The sequence below is a fragment of the Corythoichthys intestinalis genome, chromosome 18, assembly GCF_030265065.1.
Source record: "Corythoichthys intestinalis isolate RoL2023-P3 chromosome 18, ASM3026506v1, whole genome shotgun sequence".
Classification (NCBI taxonomy): Eukaryota; Metazoa; Chordata; class Actinopteri; order Syngnathiformes; family Syngnathidae; genus Corythoichthys; species Corythoichthys intestinalis.
In genome coordinates, this window is record NC_080412.1 from 9,672,624 (window position 1) to 9,689,256 (window position 16,633).

At 39.7% G+C, this 16,633-nt stretch overlaps 1 protein-coding gene across 2 annotated transcripts in view; it reads right to left on the reverse strand.

Annotated features, from left to right (window-relative positions):
* The window catches only part of sptbn4a (spectrin, beta, non-erythrocytic 4a), a 103,371-nt gene extending 91,965 nt beyond the window's left edge, over positions 1-11,406 (reverse strand). The window contains exons 1-2 of one of the 2 annotated variants that reach the window (XM_057820669.1): positions 10,556-11,406; positions 10,211-10,365 (exon numbers count right to left, since the gene is read on the reverse strand). In XM_057820669.1, coding sequence (XP_057676652.1) covers positions 10,211-10,333 — 123 coding nt within the window. In that variant the 5' untranslated portion in view covers positions 10,334-10,365; positions 10,556-11,406. Of the gene's footprint in view, positions 1-10,210 lie in introns of both variants that reach the window. The other variant, XM_057820668.1, reaches the window with a different exon arrangement.
* Between the last annotated feature and the right edge of the window lie 5,227 nt (positions 11,407-16,633).

Below are 16,633 nucleotides of genomic sequence, written 5' to 3' on the forward strand. Positions count from 1 at the left end.
TAGACAAACCTCTGAAATTCATATATTTCAACTGTGTTTTGCGTCTTTTTTTCATAAAAACGTCTTAAACATGACTTATTATTATCACGAGTCACTGCCAACAGATGCAAGGAGGCGATACAACTTAAAATTAACGTGTACTGGATTGCAAATCTGCCCATACAAAGTCGCAGCTGATAGCTGGATAAACAATCCAAAGGAATGGCCTGCTGTGGAGTTCGGAAACATCTACAACTACCTCATAAAGTCACCAAGTAAGTTGACCTTTATCAATTACGTGGAATATATACTGTGTGGAACTTAAAAAAATGGTAGTATATACGAAGTGATTATTTCTACGTAACCGGTAATTCGCCTCCAAGCGTTATTTAGCCGTGAACCGTAGTAGTAGAACTAAATGGGGTGTCACGAGGCAAGAACGCAGTGCATCACGGCAAAATAACCAATTCCCACCAGGCCAATAATATACCGATTGACCAATCAGAGCAGTTCACAGCAAAAGAAAAATAACGCTTTGCGAGTTGTCGGTTACGGTAATAATAACCACTGCCTAGTCTATTGAATCCTTGAAGCTAATTGGGGCAAAAAAAAAAATCAATTAAAGTTAACTCACAAGTGATAAAACGTCGGTTGCAAACGTAAATGTGCCTGGATTTAGGTTCCCACAGGCGAGAATGGTCCACGGAACCATCTTCTTTTACTGTTCCTCGATTGATTCCTTTAGGCCATTTGCTTCTCCTTTTCTTCTCACGAGGAAGAATGAAGAACGTCAAATGAGGCTCAGAACTCTTCCTTGTGTTACAACCCGCAACACAGCAACTTTTAGTCATTCCGACGGAAAAAAAGACCGAGAGTAGACAAAAGTTCAACGCGTTTGTACTACAATGCACGACAGAGCAAACTGCTTGAGACTCGTGTTTTGCCCCCTCTTCAATATGGTGACGCTTTGTTGTGGCTGGTGACATAATTAATGCCCGGATGTCCGACTGCGAGAATTGGCAGGTTTCGTCTGACGAGAATAGAGCGTGACGAAAATGCACAATAGCTTCCGTCCCATGTTCACAATGTGTGCGCCCCTCCCTCCCGCAATCACCAGTGCAGTGTCTTCTCCACTCTCAAGGCTTGCACACACGCACAGACGGTAAGATTTGTTTTCTTATTTTGGCCAGAGAGAACATGCAATGTTGTGTTAGCCTTTAAAGATCTGTGCTGAGTGATCATTACACACTAAATGTAACTCATAGCATTAGCATAGTATTCGTGTTAGCATTAGGCTAATGTTAACGTCGCGCATTCTCTTAAACTCTTGGCCAACTTTTTTTACATACAGTTCATGGCTTTAACTTGGGTTTAATTGAAAATAATGTACTAATTTTCCTGCAGAGTGTGTATTAATTGTATCACCAAGTTGGTGTTGTCCTTAATGTTCATTCGAAATAGTTGGAAGCCTTTATTTATTTGTTTTTGGAGGGAATTTTTTTCATTTTACTGACGAAAAACATTTGTAGTAACCATCAACTAAAGCTAGACGAAATTAGTTTTGAGTTTTCGTCAACAAAAACTAGGCAAATACACACATTTTGAGATGACTAAAATATGACTGAGACTACCAAGTACAGTGGTACCTCTACATTGGAAGTTAATTTGTTCCAGGACCTTGTTTGTAAGTAGAAATGGTTATATGTTGAGCAGGATTTTCCCATAAGAATACATTATAATTCCATTAATTTGTTCCACAGCCCGAAAACCCGCACTAAATCCTTAATAAATGCTGCTGGTACTATTGCAAACAGCAATTACACGGAGCAAAACAAATAAATTATGAACAAAAATCAGAATAATAATATAATAATAATAATACCTGTAATAATGTAACGAATTGGGTTCTAATGTGGCATATGTGTTTTGCGTGGTATACCTGAACACACCGTGTGGCTGACTTGACAGAGTGAGAAGGAAATTTTTTTCTTTTGTTTTGTTCAGCTGTGGCCGACAGTAGGCATGTTGTGTTGCACAAGTTCTGAAATAAATGAGTAGAAACGTGACGAACCTGGCGATTTTTTGGCGATGTTACCACAATAATAATTGTCACCTTAACTTATAAACAATGGCCAAAGGATGTCTGAGGAGGACCGTCGAGATCGTAGACATTCTACGGCTATATTGTCGAGCCAGTTCACAGAGGCCCACACCACGCTCATACTACCTGCATTCTTGGAACCCATGTTGATTTCTCTCACAAGAAAATCCGCGGGAAAACAAAGAAATGAAAAAAAAGTGTGTCAAAGCGATCGTATGTCGAGGTACCACTGTATTATTGTCCAAAAGAAAGAGACTAAGATGAAGATTAAAAACGATTTTAAAAACAACACTGATTAACTTTTAGGGATTGATGAAACTAACATATGCTTTTGTCAAATGACGTGATGGAAACAAATTGAGTTTACATAATGTTTGTATGAAATTAAGGTACTAAAACCTGAATTTCAATCAATCACTCAGTCAATCAATCAATCAATCAATCAATCAATCAATCAATCAATCAATCAATCAATCAATATTTGGTGCTACAGCAAGTGCACTACAATTGTTGTGATATGATTGTTGCGATTTAAAATAATGCTTAAAAGTAGTCCTGTCAGTTAAACGCGTTAATAATGGCACAAACCCTCTTTGACGGCGTTAATTTCTTTAACGCGCGATTAATCATGGCCTTTACCACTCCCTGCAGTTTGGACCTGAAGACAAAGCATGCACTCTCTTGCCCGCCAGAGCTGGCCCAGAGAGGCAAAAGTGAAATCCTGGTTGACAGGCGAAACTTAATTTTGGTTTTTAATGGCCAAAATGGGGAACATCGAGGCGGTACAATAAGCGTGAATCCACCTGGCTGCTTGACGCGGCCCATTAGGGTTGTTTTCAAGCATGTTTAAATGAAAATACAACTACGAACCCCCTGGCGCTAGGCGCAGCTCTTGTGGCTGCCCGAGACACACTATATACAGGCACAACCACATGGAAGATTGGGGTAAAATTCCCGTTCTAAAGCAAAATGTGACTATGGCTTTTTAGCCATAAATGTGGCCCTCTGAGGCAGATTTTAGCATTTATAGTCATTTATTGACCTGCAAAGCACAAATAAACTGTACAAACAGTCAAAGAAGTCTTTGTGTGGAAGTAAAGATGTGCTTGGGAGAAAGGCGTTTTGGTGAATTCAATCATTTTATCAATTTTTCCACATTCCATTTATTTTGTATTTCATAAATAATACCAAACCAATGATATCAAATTATATTTTTTATTAAAATATATCTACACCATATACGTAGCTCATAAATGTAAAGCATATAAAATAGAAATTCAAGGGTTTTTAGGTTGAATTTAAAAAAAAAAATTAAAAAAAAAAAAAGGGGCTGGTTTAGAGAAGGCCCACATCCACAGTGCATAGTTCGTCACTGACTACAGGTACATATCTGATCTTCTGAGAAGAGAGAAGTTTGTGTCTTGCTCAGTTTTGCAGCCATCATTGTCCGATTTATTCATTCATCTTCTGTGCTGCTTATACTCATCAGAGTGTCGGGGTGTCGTAGCCTATCCCAGCTAAGTATGGTTAGTAGGCTGGGCACACCCTGAATTGGCTGCCAGCCAGGGCACAAGGCGACTAACAACCATTCACGCACACACTCATATCTAAGGACAGTTTAGAATTTTCAGCCAGTCTACCGTGCATGTTTTTGGGATGTGGCGAGAAACTGGCGTTCCCAGAGAAAAGCCACACAGGTACAGGGAGAACATGCAAACTCCACACATGAAGGCTGGAGTCTGGGCTTAAATCCTTGATCTCAGAACCACTACACCCTTTTTACAATTGGTTGGAAATTTTCTTAATTCATCTTTACAAGTGTAAAGTTGTCCAACTATCAGTGGTGGATGAAGTGTTCCCTTTTTTTTTTTTTTTTTTTTTTTTTTAAACTTAAGTAAAAGTAAAGATACAGGTGCAAAAAATTACATAAATAAAAGTACAAGTATCTAAGAAAAAAATTAAAAGTACTTGTTTTAAAAATTAAGAAGTAAAAATGTCATCTGAGTCAGTATTCAAAGAAAAAACAAAAAGATTCATTGACTGCTCAGTTTTATTTAAAAGTGTGCAAAATGGAAAAAACAAGCAATAAAACTGTTTGCATTGGGACGGTAGGGGCATAACACTACCAATTTTTTAGGCTGCTCAAATCGTCCCCACATACTTTTAAGCAACCTTATTTGCATTACATAATGACTTCAGTTATATAGGTGTGACAATGTGCCTTATAATCCAATACTAATTATACAGTGGGGAGAACAAGTATTTGATACACTGCCAATTGACAGTGTATCAAATACTTGCTCTCCCCACTGTATATGGATCAATATTGGTTAATTATGGCATGAAATTCCCTTTAGCGCAGCTCCATCTAGTGGAAGCACAACTCACCCCTACTACTACGACTACTACTACTACGCCTTATAATGCGGTACGCCCTAAACATGAAAAACATTTTAAAATAGGCTTTTCAATTAGAGTGCGCCTTATACTCCGATGCGCCCTACAGTGCGGAAAATGCGGTAATTTAGATTGTCTTCCCATATGTTGTAAGGATAGAATTGACCCTACTATTATCACTTTCTTAATGTGCTGGTCCGTTTTTCCCCTGACAAGCATGTTTGAGTGCATTCATTTTCTACATTATTTATTCAAAAATATTTTTATTTGCACCATATGCAGAATTTTTTTCAGATAATCATTCATTAATCATAATCGAGGGAGAAAGTTTAAATTTTTTGTTGAATTTGGCTGTCATCATAATAATAATAATAATTTTATAATTAATTTAAAGTTATGTTCAAATATCGCAATTTAAATTTGCTAAGATAATCCAGACATGTATTGTGGAGGTTTTCAAAATGTTTCTTTAGTCATTTTTGAAAACAATGGTTTGACTCGAACGGTGTATCACCTGAATCAATACATATAAAAAATCGTATAAGTCAATACAGATTTATTATGCATTGATCATTTAGCCCAGGGGTGTCCAAACTTTTTGCAAAGGGGGCCAGATTTGGTGTGGTAAAAATTGGGCGGGCCGACCTTGGCTGACTTCCTTTATGTCGAACAATATATTTAAGCGAATCTTAGCATTCCATTCTGTGTGTCACATTTGCTTTATTTATTTATTTTTTTGATTTAATAATTTCAACAATCTCGCAACTAACCTTTGTGGCGTTCTCTTTCGACTCTCGGGCTCTTGCGAAATACTGCTGCTGTGAAATTAAACTAGCTTCAAGTTGCTTCAATTTCTCGCGACGGATCTTCCCTGTAATCTTGTCGTACATGTCAGCGTGTCTTGTTTGGTAATATTGCCTCACATTGAACTCTTTAAAAACAGCAACTGTTTTTTTGCAAATGAGGCAGACAGTTGTTGCGTATTTGAGTGAAGAAACAGTCCAATTTCCACCTATCCTTGATGCGTCGGCCCTGGCAGTCAACGTTCTATTTTTTTTGTTGATTGTCGCCATTTTAGAAAATTGGGAGTAAAGGCCACACGGGGTAATGTTGCTTTGAGTGCTGCTGCCTTTTCGTGGGTAAATGAGGAGCAGCATTTAGTGTGTAAGATACTTCGTATGCTGGTAGTAGTACTGCTGACCAATTTATTAAGTCTGTGTGCGGGCCAGACGTTATTGATTTTATGACAGATGCTGGGGGCCGGATGAAATTTGTCCACGGGCCGCATTTGGCCACCGGGCCGGACTTTGGACATGTCTGATTTAGCCTATATATCAATTATGTTCAGATTCGTCCCTGACCCCCATTCACCCAATCTGTTTGGTCTTATTGATGTCCCGTCCCTAGCAAAAAGTGTACATGCAGGTCATGCCGTTATATCGTCCCTACCAACGTTGAGACCAAACCTACGCCCTTGCTGCACAGTAAACAGAAAGTTAACAAGCTCAAAAATTCCAAAACCTAGCTTAATGGCAGACTGCAAGCAACTATCAGGCACCACCTGCTGTACAATAGTGTGGTATTTTTTACGAGTCAATATTTTGTTCACCTGCTTAATCTTTCTTGTACTAGAGTTGCTGCCTCTAGTGCTCAGTTATGGTATCGTAGCATGGGGCTTTTCGATTAGCAGAGATATGAAAACGAAACTATCAGTTGACAAAGAGAAAAAGAGAAAACCAAAAAACTAACGTGTAACGCAGGCAACAATTTGAAAAGTAGTGGGAAAAGCACAGTTACCTGTTGTAAACTGTTGTGAAGTAAAATTAAAAACTACCACTTCATATTTGTACTCAAGTAAAGTACAGATATACAAAAATATACTTAAGTAAGATAACGAAATACTTTTACTTCATTACATTCCGCCACTGCCAACTCTTGTTTCTCATGATGCTGAAATTTGAATTATGTAAGGTAAGCACATTGGTCAACACTAGGTATATTTAAAACTTAAGATAGATAATCTATCTATCTATTTTTGGAGGTACGCAAAAATCATTTGATAAGAATAGGGGTGGGATTAAATAAATTTTCTTCTTCCCACTCCTTTTCAGGTATGTAGTTGATGTTGCAATGTTACTTAGCTTTGCTGCTCTTTTTGTTACTTGATTATATGAGCTGTATATATTTGTTGTCTTGACAAGGAATAATGACCTGAAATAAACGAATGAAATGAATAATCAGTGAAAAGCGGGGAACAAATGGTGGCACTACATGGGATGTCACCGAAATTTCGCCAGTTCTTTTTACAAATGAAGAGTACGTCAAAGTTACCGGAACCTTTAAGGATATGATTGGAAAATAATATCCCTATTTACTGCACTGATGAATATATTCACCAAAATATTATGAAAAATAAATATTTAAAAAATGAAGTTGATTTTTGGAGTTTGCATTTGTGCTGTGTGAAGAAGCACTGTGAAGTTATATCTGTATATCTAGCAGAGGTGGGAAGAGCAGCCAGATTTTACTCCTTGAAAATATTAGAGAGGCCTGTAATTGTCAACATCGGTAAACCTCAACCACGAGAGACAGAATGTGGGAAAAAAAAAACAGAAAATCACATTGTTTGATTTCTAAAGAATTAATTTCCAAATTAGAGTGGAAAATAAGTATTTGGTCACCTACAAACAAGCAAGATTGCTGGCAAAGAGGTCTAACTTCTTCTAACGAAGTCTAACGAGGCTCCACTCGTTACCTGTATTAATGGCACCTGTTTTAACTCATTGTCGTTATAAAAGACACCTGTCCACAATCTCAGTCAGTCATACTCCAAACTCCACTATGGCCAAGACCAAAGAGCTGTCGAAGGACACCAGAGACAAAATTGTAGACCTGCACCAGGCTGGGAAGACTGAATCTGCAATAGGTAAAACGCTTGGTGTGAAGAAATCAACTGTGGGCACAATTATTAGAAAATGGAAGACATACAAGACCACTGATAATCTCCCACGATCTGGGGCTCCATGCAAGATCTCACCCTGTGGCGTCAAAATGATAACAAGAACGGTGAGCAAAAATCCCAGAACCACACGGGGGGACCTAGTGAATGACCAACTGAGAGCTGGGACCACAAACCACAGTAACAAAGGCTACTATCAGTAACACAATGCGCCGCCAGGGACTCAAATCCTGCACTGCCAGACGTGTCCCCCTGCTGAAAAAAGTGCACTTCCAGGCCCGTCTGCGGTTCGCTAGAGAGCATTTGGATGATCCAGAAGAGGACTGGGAGAATGTGTTATGGTCAGATAAAACTTTTTGGTAGGAACACAGGTTCTCGTGTTTGGAGGAGAAATAATACTGAATTGCATCCGAAGAACACCATACCCACTGTGAAGCATGGGGGTGGAAACATCCTGCTTTGGGGCTGTTTTTCTGCAAAGGGACAAGGACGACTGATCTGTGTAAAGGAAAGAATGAATGGGGCCATGTATCGAGAGATTTTGAGTGAAAATCTCCTTCCATCAGCAAGGGCATTGAAGATGAGACGTGGCTGGGTCTTTCAGCACGACAATGATCCTAAACACACAGCCAGGGCAACAAATGAGTGGCTTCGTAAGAAGAATTTCAAGGTCCTGGAGTGGCCTAGCCAGTCTCCAGATTTCAACCCCATAGAAAATCTGTGGAGGGAGTTGAAAGTCCGTGTTGCCCAACGACAGCCCCCAAACATCACTGCTCTAGAGATCTGCATGGAGGAATGGACCAATATACCGGCAACAGTGTGTGAAAAGCTTGTGAAGAGTTACAGAAAACGTTTGCCCTCCGTTATTGCCAACAAAGGGTTCATAACAAAGTATTGAGATGAACTTTTGGTATCGACCAAATACTTATTTTCCACCATGGTTTGCAAATAAATTCTTTAAAAATCAAACAATGTGATTTTCTGAGGTTTTTTCCCACATTCTGTCTCTCATGGTTGAGGTTTACCCATGTTGACAATTACCGGCCTCTCTAATATTTTCAAGTGGGAGAGCTTGCACAATTAGTGGTTGACTAAATACTTACCGGTATTTGCCCCACTGTATATGAACTGTTATTATTACACTTTGAAAAACACTATAACCTACTACGTCATAGCCACATTAAACAAAGAAATCCAAAAAAAATAAAAATAAAAATGAAATAATGCATCATTCACCCAGAGAGCATGAGTGCCCTCGAGTAGAGAAAACCAATTTCCTATTATGAATCTAAAAGGATCATATCTCCGTTTTTTCATGGTCAATCTGTGCCAAATAAAAATAAAAACTAGGAGAGAGATTCAAATCTGCACTTTCGAGTCACGTTGACGGCAGCGCTCTATGTCAATTTTTTTTTTTTCTTTTTTTTTTTTTTTTTTTTTACAGTGCTTTAAAGACGTGATTGAACAGGCCGGTGGGATCATAGAACTGCAAGCTTGAGTCTGATTGGTATCATGGAGTCATGTGATTATTTTTGCGACGTGTCATTGGTGAAACTCGTAGTGCCACTGTTGGCGTCTCTGGCACAAAAAAAATGGAAAATCAAATAAGTAGAATAAAGAGGAGAAATGTCACGACTGGTGTAGCCCAAAGTAGCGGAGTAAGAGTAGTGTTTCTTCTTCACAAATCTATTCAAGTAAAAGTAAAAAGTATGGCTTAATAAAACTACTCTTAGAAGTACCTTTTTCTCAAATTAATGTAACAGAGCAAATGTAACGCATTACCAAGCACCTCCGATATCTAGACCTTTAGAAGACATTACAAATATTAAACTATTTGAAATATGTGGTCAAAACTATGGTTTAAACTTACAATTCCATGTAAACTGCCAAAATAGCTAGGTACTCAGGCAACAGTAGTACGACTTCTCTTCAAGAGCCATGGATATTATTAGTTACACAGCAATCTCATGAATATTTAATAATGGAGACAGCAGTAAATTAATGTGTAAAGATCATTACAGTCCATTGTATTTATGCATTAAGTGGGAAGCAACTGATTTAAGTACCTCTGTATACATGTTTTGTCCTTTGCAAAACAACAAATAAGAGTGGGCTATACCATCGTTTTCTGATTTTTCACTGATGTTGTTGTAATTACAATAATAATACAAGTGGATGACTGAATCATTTAATGTTAAGGAGTTAATATACTAGCCACATTTTCAGATGAATTAAATGAAAACAACATGGAATATACATGGAGTGCTAACTAGGCTAATTTACATGTCAATAGCCCACCTGGGCTACAACAAGGCAGAAGACATTATGTAGATAGGATCACATAATAGCAAAGTTTATTGGTAACACAGGTTTATATTTTAAATAAAATCGGCATATAATTTAAAATGAAAGGAATGCATAATAACTGTAGACTATGCTCAATGCTCCTCAAAATACATAGTAAGCTAAATGATGGACCGACGCAATTGTACTCTTTACATCACTGCTACAGAGGCAAAAGGGATCATGTCACTTGTGAATGTGAAAAGCACACTGAGAATAACCTTGACAATTCAGGAAGCCTCCTTTGCCAAGTAATGAAACAGTGATCACTGGATTATGACACCTCTTCCAATTTCCCCAAGCTTCAAACACAACTCGGACATGCGTGCCTATGAACATACAGTAGCCCCCGCTCCCGACTCCCTCTGACTCACCTGCTCTATCTATGTGACCTCTCAGTCTTGCATCATGCCTTGATCACATCCACTCACCTGTTCTATCTTGGCAAGCCATTCCTTGTTCCGGGCCAGTTCTGCCATGAAGGCCTGGTGCTTCAGCCACTTCCTGTGTAGCTTTTGAGCCTCATCTCGCGCCGTGTCTCGGGCCATAAGCATCTTCTCTTCCACCCGCTGTCCCAGTCACTCAGCTAGGGGAGACAAAAATAGCCACCATCAGGAGGCCAATGCCCGTGCCGGCCCTTTCCCACAGGACGTCCTGCTTGCTTCTACGCACGAGCCACCCTGCTCTGCTCTGCAGGGGCCTGGATACCTGTTCTCTCACCGCCCACCCTTACCAGACTCTTTTTCTGAAGAAAAAAAAAAAATCAAGATAAGCACCTCAGCAGTGGGAGCAATGGAAGCACTCGAGCCCTTCGTTCGGATCGCCCTGGGTCCTCATGCCCTACTATTTCAGAGCTCTTGCGGTCCTGATGCTGCAGTGCCTGCTAGCCACGAAAGGCAAAAACAACCAGCAAAAACAAGGAAATGAGCCAATGGCAATGCTGGTATGGAGGTATACAAGCATCCAATATATCTTGCAGGTTCTGAGTTATCTCCTAGCCTCAAATGTCATTTAAAATCCAGGAATCGGCAAGGATGTAGTCGTAGCATCGCCAGAGGAATCTTTCAGCCGGAGCAAACCTGATCATCCAGCGCACACTAGTCCCGGTCAATCTATAGTCCTGGCTTGTGAAGCAGTAGACGGGAGGAGGATGAGGAGGAGGAAGAGTTAGAGTGGGAGGAGCAGGGAGAACAGGATGCAGAGGCAGTGCAGAGGAGGCCGGTTAACATAAGCTATCTGCTCTTGAAATGCATCATTGCCGCCGCTACAATGATGCATGCTGACATGAGACAGCACACAACATTCTCGCCTCAGTTCGCCTTTCTCATGTTCCCGAGCAGCTCAACCTCGCTTGGCGCATGCTGCTGCAGTCCTTACCTCTCAGCCACGCTCTGTGTGGGTGCATGTGTGTGTGCGCGCGTGTGTGTGCAATCACAATCAGCACTGCAGTGCCAGAGCTGAGAGAGGGAGACGGAGGGACGGAGAGAGAGGCGGAGAGCCAGAGAAGCAGCAAGAGTGCATGAGAAGGAAGCAGGACGAGGGAACGTGTAAGGGGGGAAAGTGAGGGAAGAGGTAAAAGATGGTGGTGGGGTGGCGAGATACAGAATAGAGAAAAGAGCCTGCGTCATCCTTCAGTGTCACCAGGGACATTTCTCTGCACTAGAAATGACTGCACTCGGGAGCACGAGCAGGATTTGGGATGGAGGAGGGGTCATTGTAAAGCAATGAATGAGAAGGAAGGAGGTTGCATGCACACAGGAGCAACAGTGCAGCTGACTGATTTGGATCAGCACTTCTCTGCTGCTTTAAAACAGCCTTCGTTGGGAGCCCACTGCCTCAAATCCTCCCTCCCATAAAACAGCCACAGTCCGTCATTTTTCTCTCTGTCCTCACATTTGAGTAATTTTCTTCAGCTGCAGAGGCAAAAATAAACTAAAGTTAATAAATGCATTTATTTTTATGAAAAATGCATTCAGCAGTTAAATAATGGCATGCAGCTTTTGTCTTATGCCAACAGTCATGGAATGATATGATCGGTATTGTAAACTTTTGTTTAACTTTAAAGCATAAGGCAAATTTCGATCAAGTGCATGTCAGTAGAAAGAACCTTGTTTAGGAATTTAAAGAAAAAAATAAATAATAATAAGAAACAGAATTTCATCATTCTGCTGTGTAAGCGTGGAGAAAAACATCAACAAAAGCCAATATTTGCAGGAGGTAGACAAAAGTGCTGTTGGCAAACATTTTAAAAGCATAACTATTTTAGCCAACCAAATGCAAGCTCTTTAGATAGTCTGCCATTGCTCGTGACGTCAGTTGTACCCATGATTTCCTAAGCCATTGCCAGTGGTGGAATGTGACAAAATAAAAGTACTTCGTTACTGTACTCTAGGGCGTAGGTTTGCATAGAACAGTGGTTCTTAACCTTGTTAAAGGTACCGAACCCCACAAGTTTAACATGTTTAACAAGAATCTTCTTGAATGCCTTATCAAGGATGTGCAGGCATCTGCTGTTATGTTTGGTAGTAGAAACCCACATTATCCCAAATTATCACAAATTTTGACTGGTTAAAATAGGTTATGGAAAATAAGTAACGAAAATGCTTAGAAATAAGCACACACATGTTATTGTAGGTGGTGAGACTATTCAATAGAAACCCACGATCGTCCATTTTGACCATCATGGCAGATGCAACTGATAATGTAGGAAACAGCAGAGAATTGTACAAAATCATTTGCATGGATGCACAAAAACATCTACAACTTGCTCAAAGGAATGAGAAACTGCTTTTTTGATGTGCACTTGTGATGCAATGTTGTGAGGATTGAAAAGTATTTCTGAGAATTGCAAGTCTGATCTGAGAAATGTGCCAAAGCAATTGAGAAAAACTGTAAGTGAACTATTTTCATTATGTTCAGACCAGGGGTCGCGTTAACTGAATATTTTCCGTCGTTGACCGATTTTTTAAAACGGTGACGGAAAAAACTGAAGTCCATCTGTCATTTTGACAGGTTACAATTCATACCCCAGACCACAGGGTGGCGAGTGAGCATATTAATTAGCTATTGTCTCTCTTGATGCATGACGTCGTTGGCCTTACTCTGAAAAATGTTAAGGCAACTGAGTGTCCGAAGTTTCTTCAAAAAGCCCCAAAACGACGATGGTGTTGATAAAAGAGGTGAAAAAACAGGGACTGCACAAGCGGGTACGCAATTCAATTCCATGCGCACCAGGAGGAAGGTGTAAGACTCCGTTCAGGCCACAGCAGGTGAACTGTGAACTGTTTTTGTCACTGCGGAGAAAAAGTTACATATTCATCTGCTTGATGTGTGATGGCTCGGTGTGGATTCTCTGTTAAGCTTGTTCGGACAGAATATTAATTTAAAATGAATGAAAACTAAATACTATTGAATATGTTGAAGCGGTATGCAATGTTAAGAGTCTTGTTAGCTCGAATTGCTGTGTCCAGCCGCTGTAGCTCTGCTGCTCTTTATGAACTCTCAATTCAAGCCGGAACGCGCGCGGCTCATAAGTGTCTCTGTCACGTGACTGTGTCGTAGCCGGTAACGCGCTCGGCCAAATGGACACACAAGTACGGAAGGTGAATTATGCCAAACAAAGGGTCACCACAATGTCATTATCATCATTTTAAAAACGGGTAAAGATAGATTATGACCGGATTTTTATGACCGTCAGTCAAAATGACAGACAACGAAAAAGTCTAGCGCAACCTCTGGTTCAGACTTACATTTATCCCTTTTCACTTGCCGAAGGTGCCAGTCCATTTTTTTCCCCCTAAAGCGCACGTTTGATTGGCTGATGACTTGCCCCACACACCTCCTGCAACACAGACACACACACGCATACCCACACTAGCCTCAACAGATTATTTATTCATTTTATTTTTTATTTAATCTTTATTTTATCAGGCAGTCTCATTGAGATTAATATCTCTTTTACAAGAGAGGTACAATAACGGAAACAGTTACAATAGTCATTAAAAACGTCAGACAAAAGAGGTTTAAAATCACCAAGATGGATGATTGACTGTGGTTTAAGAGTAGATTGCAATTCGTTCCACTTAAGAGGAGCATAATAGCTTGAGCCAGTTCTGCCAACATTAGTGCGTGTGAGTGGAATGTTTAGGGTTAAGTAGTTAATTGATCGTGTTTTGTAGTTACTGGATTTGAATGACAGGAGAGATGTGAGGTAGTTAGGAAGTTTGCACAGTAAAGCCTCATAGATGAATAACATGAGGTGTATATTTCTTCTAGACTGTAGTGAAGACCATCCAACCTTCGGATAAAGGGTGCAATGATGGGTGCAGAAATTGTCATTGGTGATGAAACGTAGTGCACTGTGATAGACCGGGTTTAACTGATGAAGAGTTGATGGAGCTGTATGACAATACAGGATGTCCCCATAATCAAGAACATAACACTACACACTGGTGGTGTCAACAATAATCGATGCGGCGATGCATCCCGATGCGGGGCATGGATGATTCGATTCAATGCGGGCAACAAGCCGAATCGGCTCAGCGCATTTTAAAATATATAAGTACGTTCAGAAATCTTCCCTGCGCAATTCCTGTGATGCAACGGATTTGGTTTCCCCATTTGTATTATTATTCTCATGTTTCATTTTTTTACACACTGCATAACTCTGGTCAAGTTTCCCACCAACCTCGTAGAAACCAAAATGTCTCCAGATGTCTGCTTTCAATGTCTTAGGTGCATCAATAATCTTTCTCGCTCCCTCTTTCTCTGCTTCAGCCATTTTTATGTTATGTCCTATCTCTTAGAGGTTAGATCTTGTGCCCGAACCCGAACGGGTCGGGTCGGGCCCAAAATGTTAAGCATTCACGTTCAGGTAGGGTCGGGCCGCCGCGCCGGACTAATAAATTATTTTTTAAAATAATTTTAAAAAAAGGGATAAAACCAAGAGCAGGCTTTCTGTATTGTGCATTTGCTTGTGCACGCACATGAAGCAGTGGCGCCGCCCGCTTTTTCTTCTTCTCCTCCGCTGTGGCGCTTGAGATTCGTTACGAAATACACTTTTATTTATGCACACAAAGGCAACACAAATGTGATCCTTTTGAATCTTCTCCTCTGTGTGTCTGCAAAATCGCATGTTTTTTTTTTTTTATATTAAACTTTTCCAGCGTTATTTCGTTGTGTAAATGCTTTTATAATGATCATTAAAAATATGTAGACTATTTAAACATTAAGAAAACTTGCGTTTTTTTTCTGCCAACTGAGAATTCGTTACAAAGGACACTTTTATTTATGCACAGAAAGGCAACAGAAATGTGATCCTTTTGAATCTTCTCCGTTGTGTGTCTGCAAAACCTGAGTTTTTTTTTTTTTTTTTTTTATATTAAACTTTCCCAGCATTATTTTGTTGTGTAAATGCTTTTATAATGATCATAAAAATATGTAGACTATTTAAACATTAAGAAAACTTTTTTTCGGCCAACTCGAAGAAATGAAAATAAATTGCAGCTGCTGCGTTTTATTTTTTCCGCGTCACTCCAAGCCGGGTCGGGCTTCAATACCAGCGGGCCGTGTCGGGTCGGGCTGGATGTTTTAGGCCCGATCTAACCTCTACTATCTCTCTGTTCTCTCGATTGCAAAAAAAATGATATTTCATCATGTTGAAACAGATTGTTATGGCTGCTAAAATGCTGCTGGTCTTCATTTTAATTCATTATTTTTTATTGTTATGTGGTAGTTACTGATTGCATTTCTAAGTTGATTGCACATATATAGTGGGCTATGCCTACATTTTACTTTTGTTCTACATTGCAATTTAGTTGATGTTTTGTTTGCAACTGAACTGATCCCTGGATTGATATTGCGATAAAGATGCTGCTGCACTACAACATTTTCTTTGTCATTTTAATATTTACTTGAATATTTTTATTGATAGGTCGCTGTGACTAAAATACAGTGACTGTTATTACTGATTTTGCACAGGAGTTCAGATGTTGCACTGTGTGAAAGGCTGCTACTGTGTGTAAAAAAAAAAAGACAGAAAGCCCTGGTCTCATTCAAAGCACCAATTAAATGCTGTGATCTGTTTTTTTTATATATATATATATATATCTGAAAGTATTTTCATTTGACTTCAACCAGGAGTCACACAAGAGCCAATAAAAAGTTGTTTAATGTCTGACCGCTTGTGTTGCCTCATGATTCACGAAAAATATGCTTTGCTTTAGAATTTTAATGCATCCCAGGCTTTAAGGCATCGCGATGCATTGCCGAATCGAACCGAATCGAATCGTGGCCCTCCAAATCGTAATCGAATCGAATCGTGAGGGCAGTGCCGATGCACACCTCTACTACACACTACACTACATTAAGAACACTACTATTTCAACCATTGAAATTATTGTTGACAACGTAACGCCTCCTCCGCCCTCTTCGAAGTGGAGGGATATTAGAAGTGTTTTTGCGCCAGCAGCAGCCACTGTAAGCAATGTAAAAATACATCAATATTGTGAAGGTGGGGGAAACACCACAAATTTTGCTACTAAAACTGCGACCTGCATCATAACATTAAACTGTGTGAACTTGCTAACCTGCAAAACTACTGCGGTCAGGCCAGCCTCCACAAGTGACAACAAAGTCAAGGTAGCATCCCTCATTTGGATCATTGTTTGCATAATTGCATTTATTTAAAAAAACAAAAAACAAAAACAAAACGAAAAAACGGGGAGCTATCCAAGAATGGGTAACTTCAGAGGGACACTGACATGAACATGAAAATAAAATGATGTTTAAAAAAAAAAAAAAAAAAACGGAAATGAAATCACGCATCAGAATTTCATGAGAGTACTCAAAGTGCT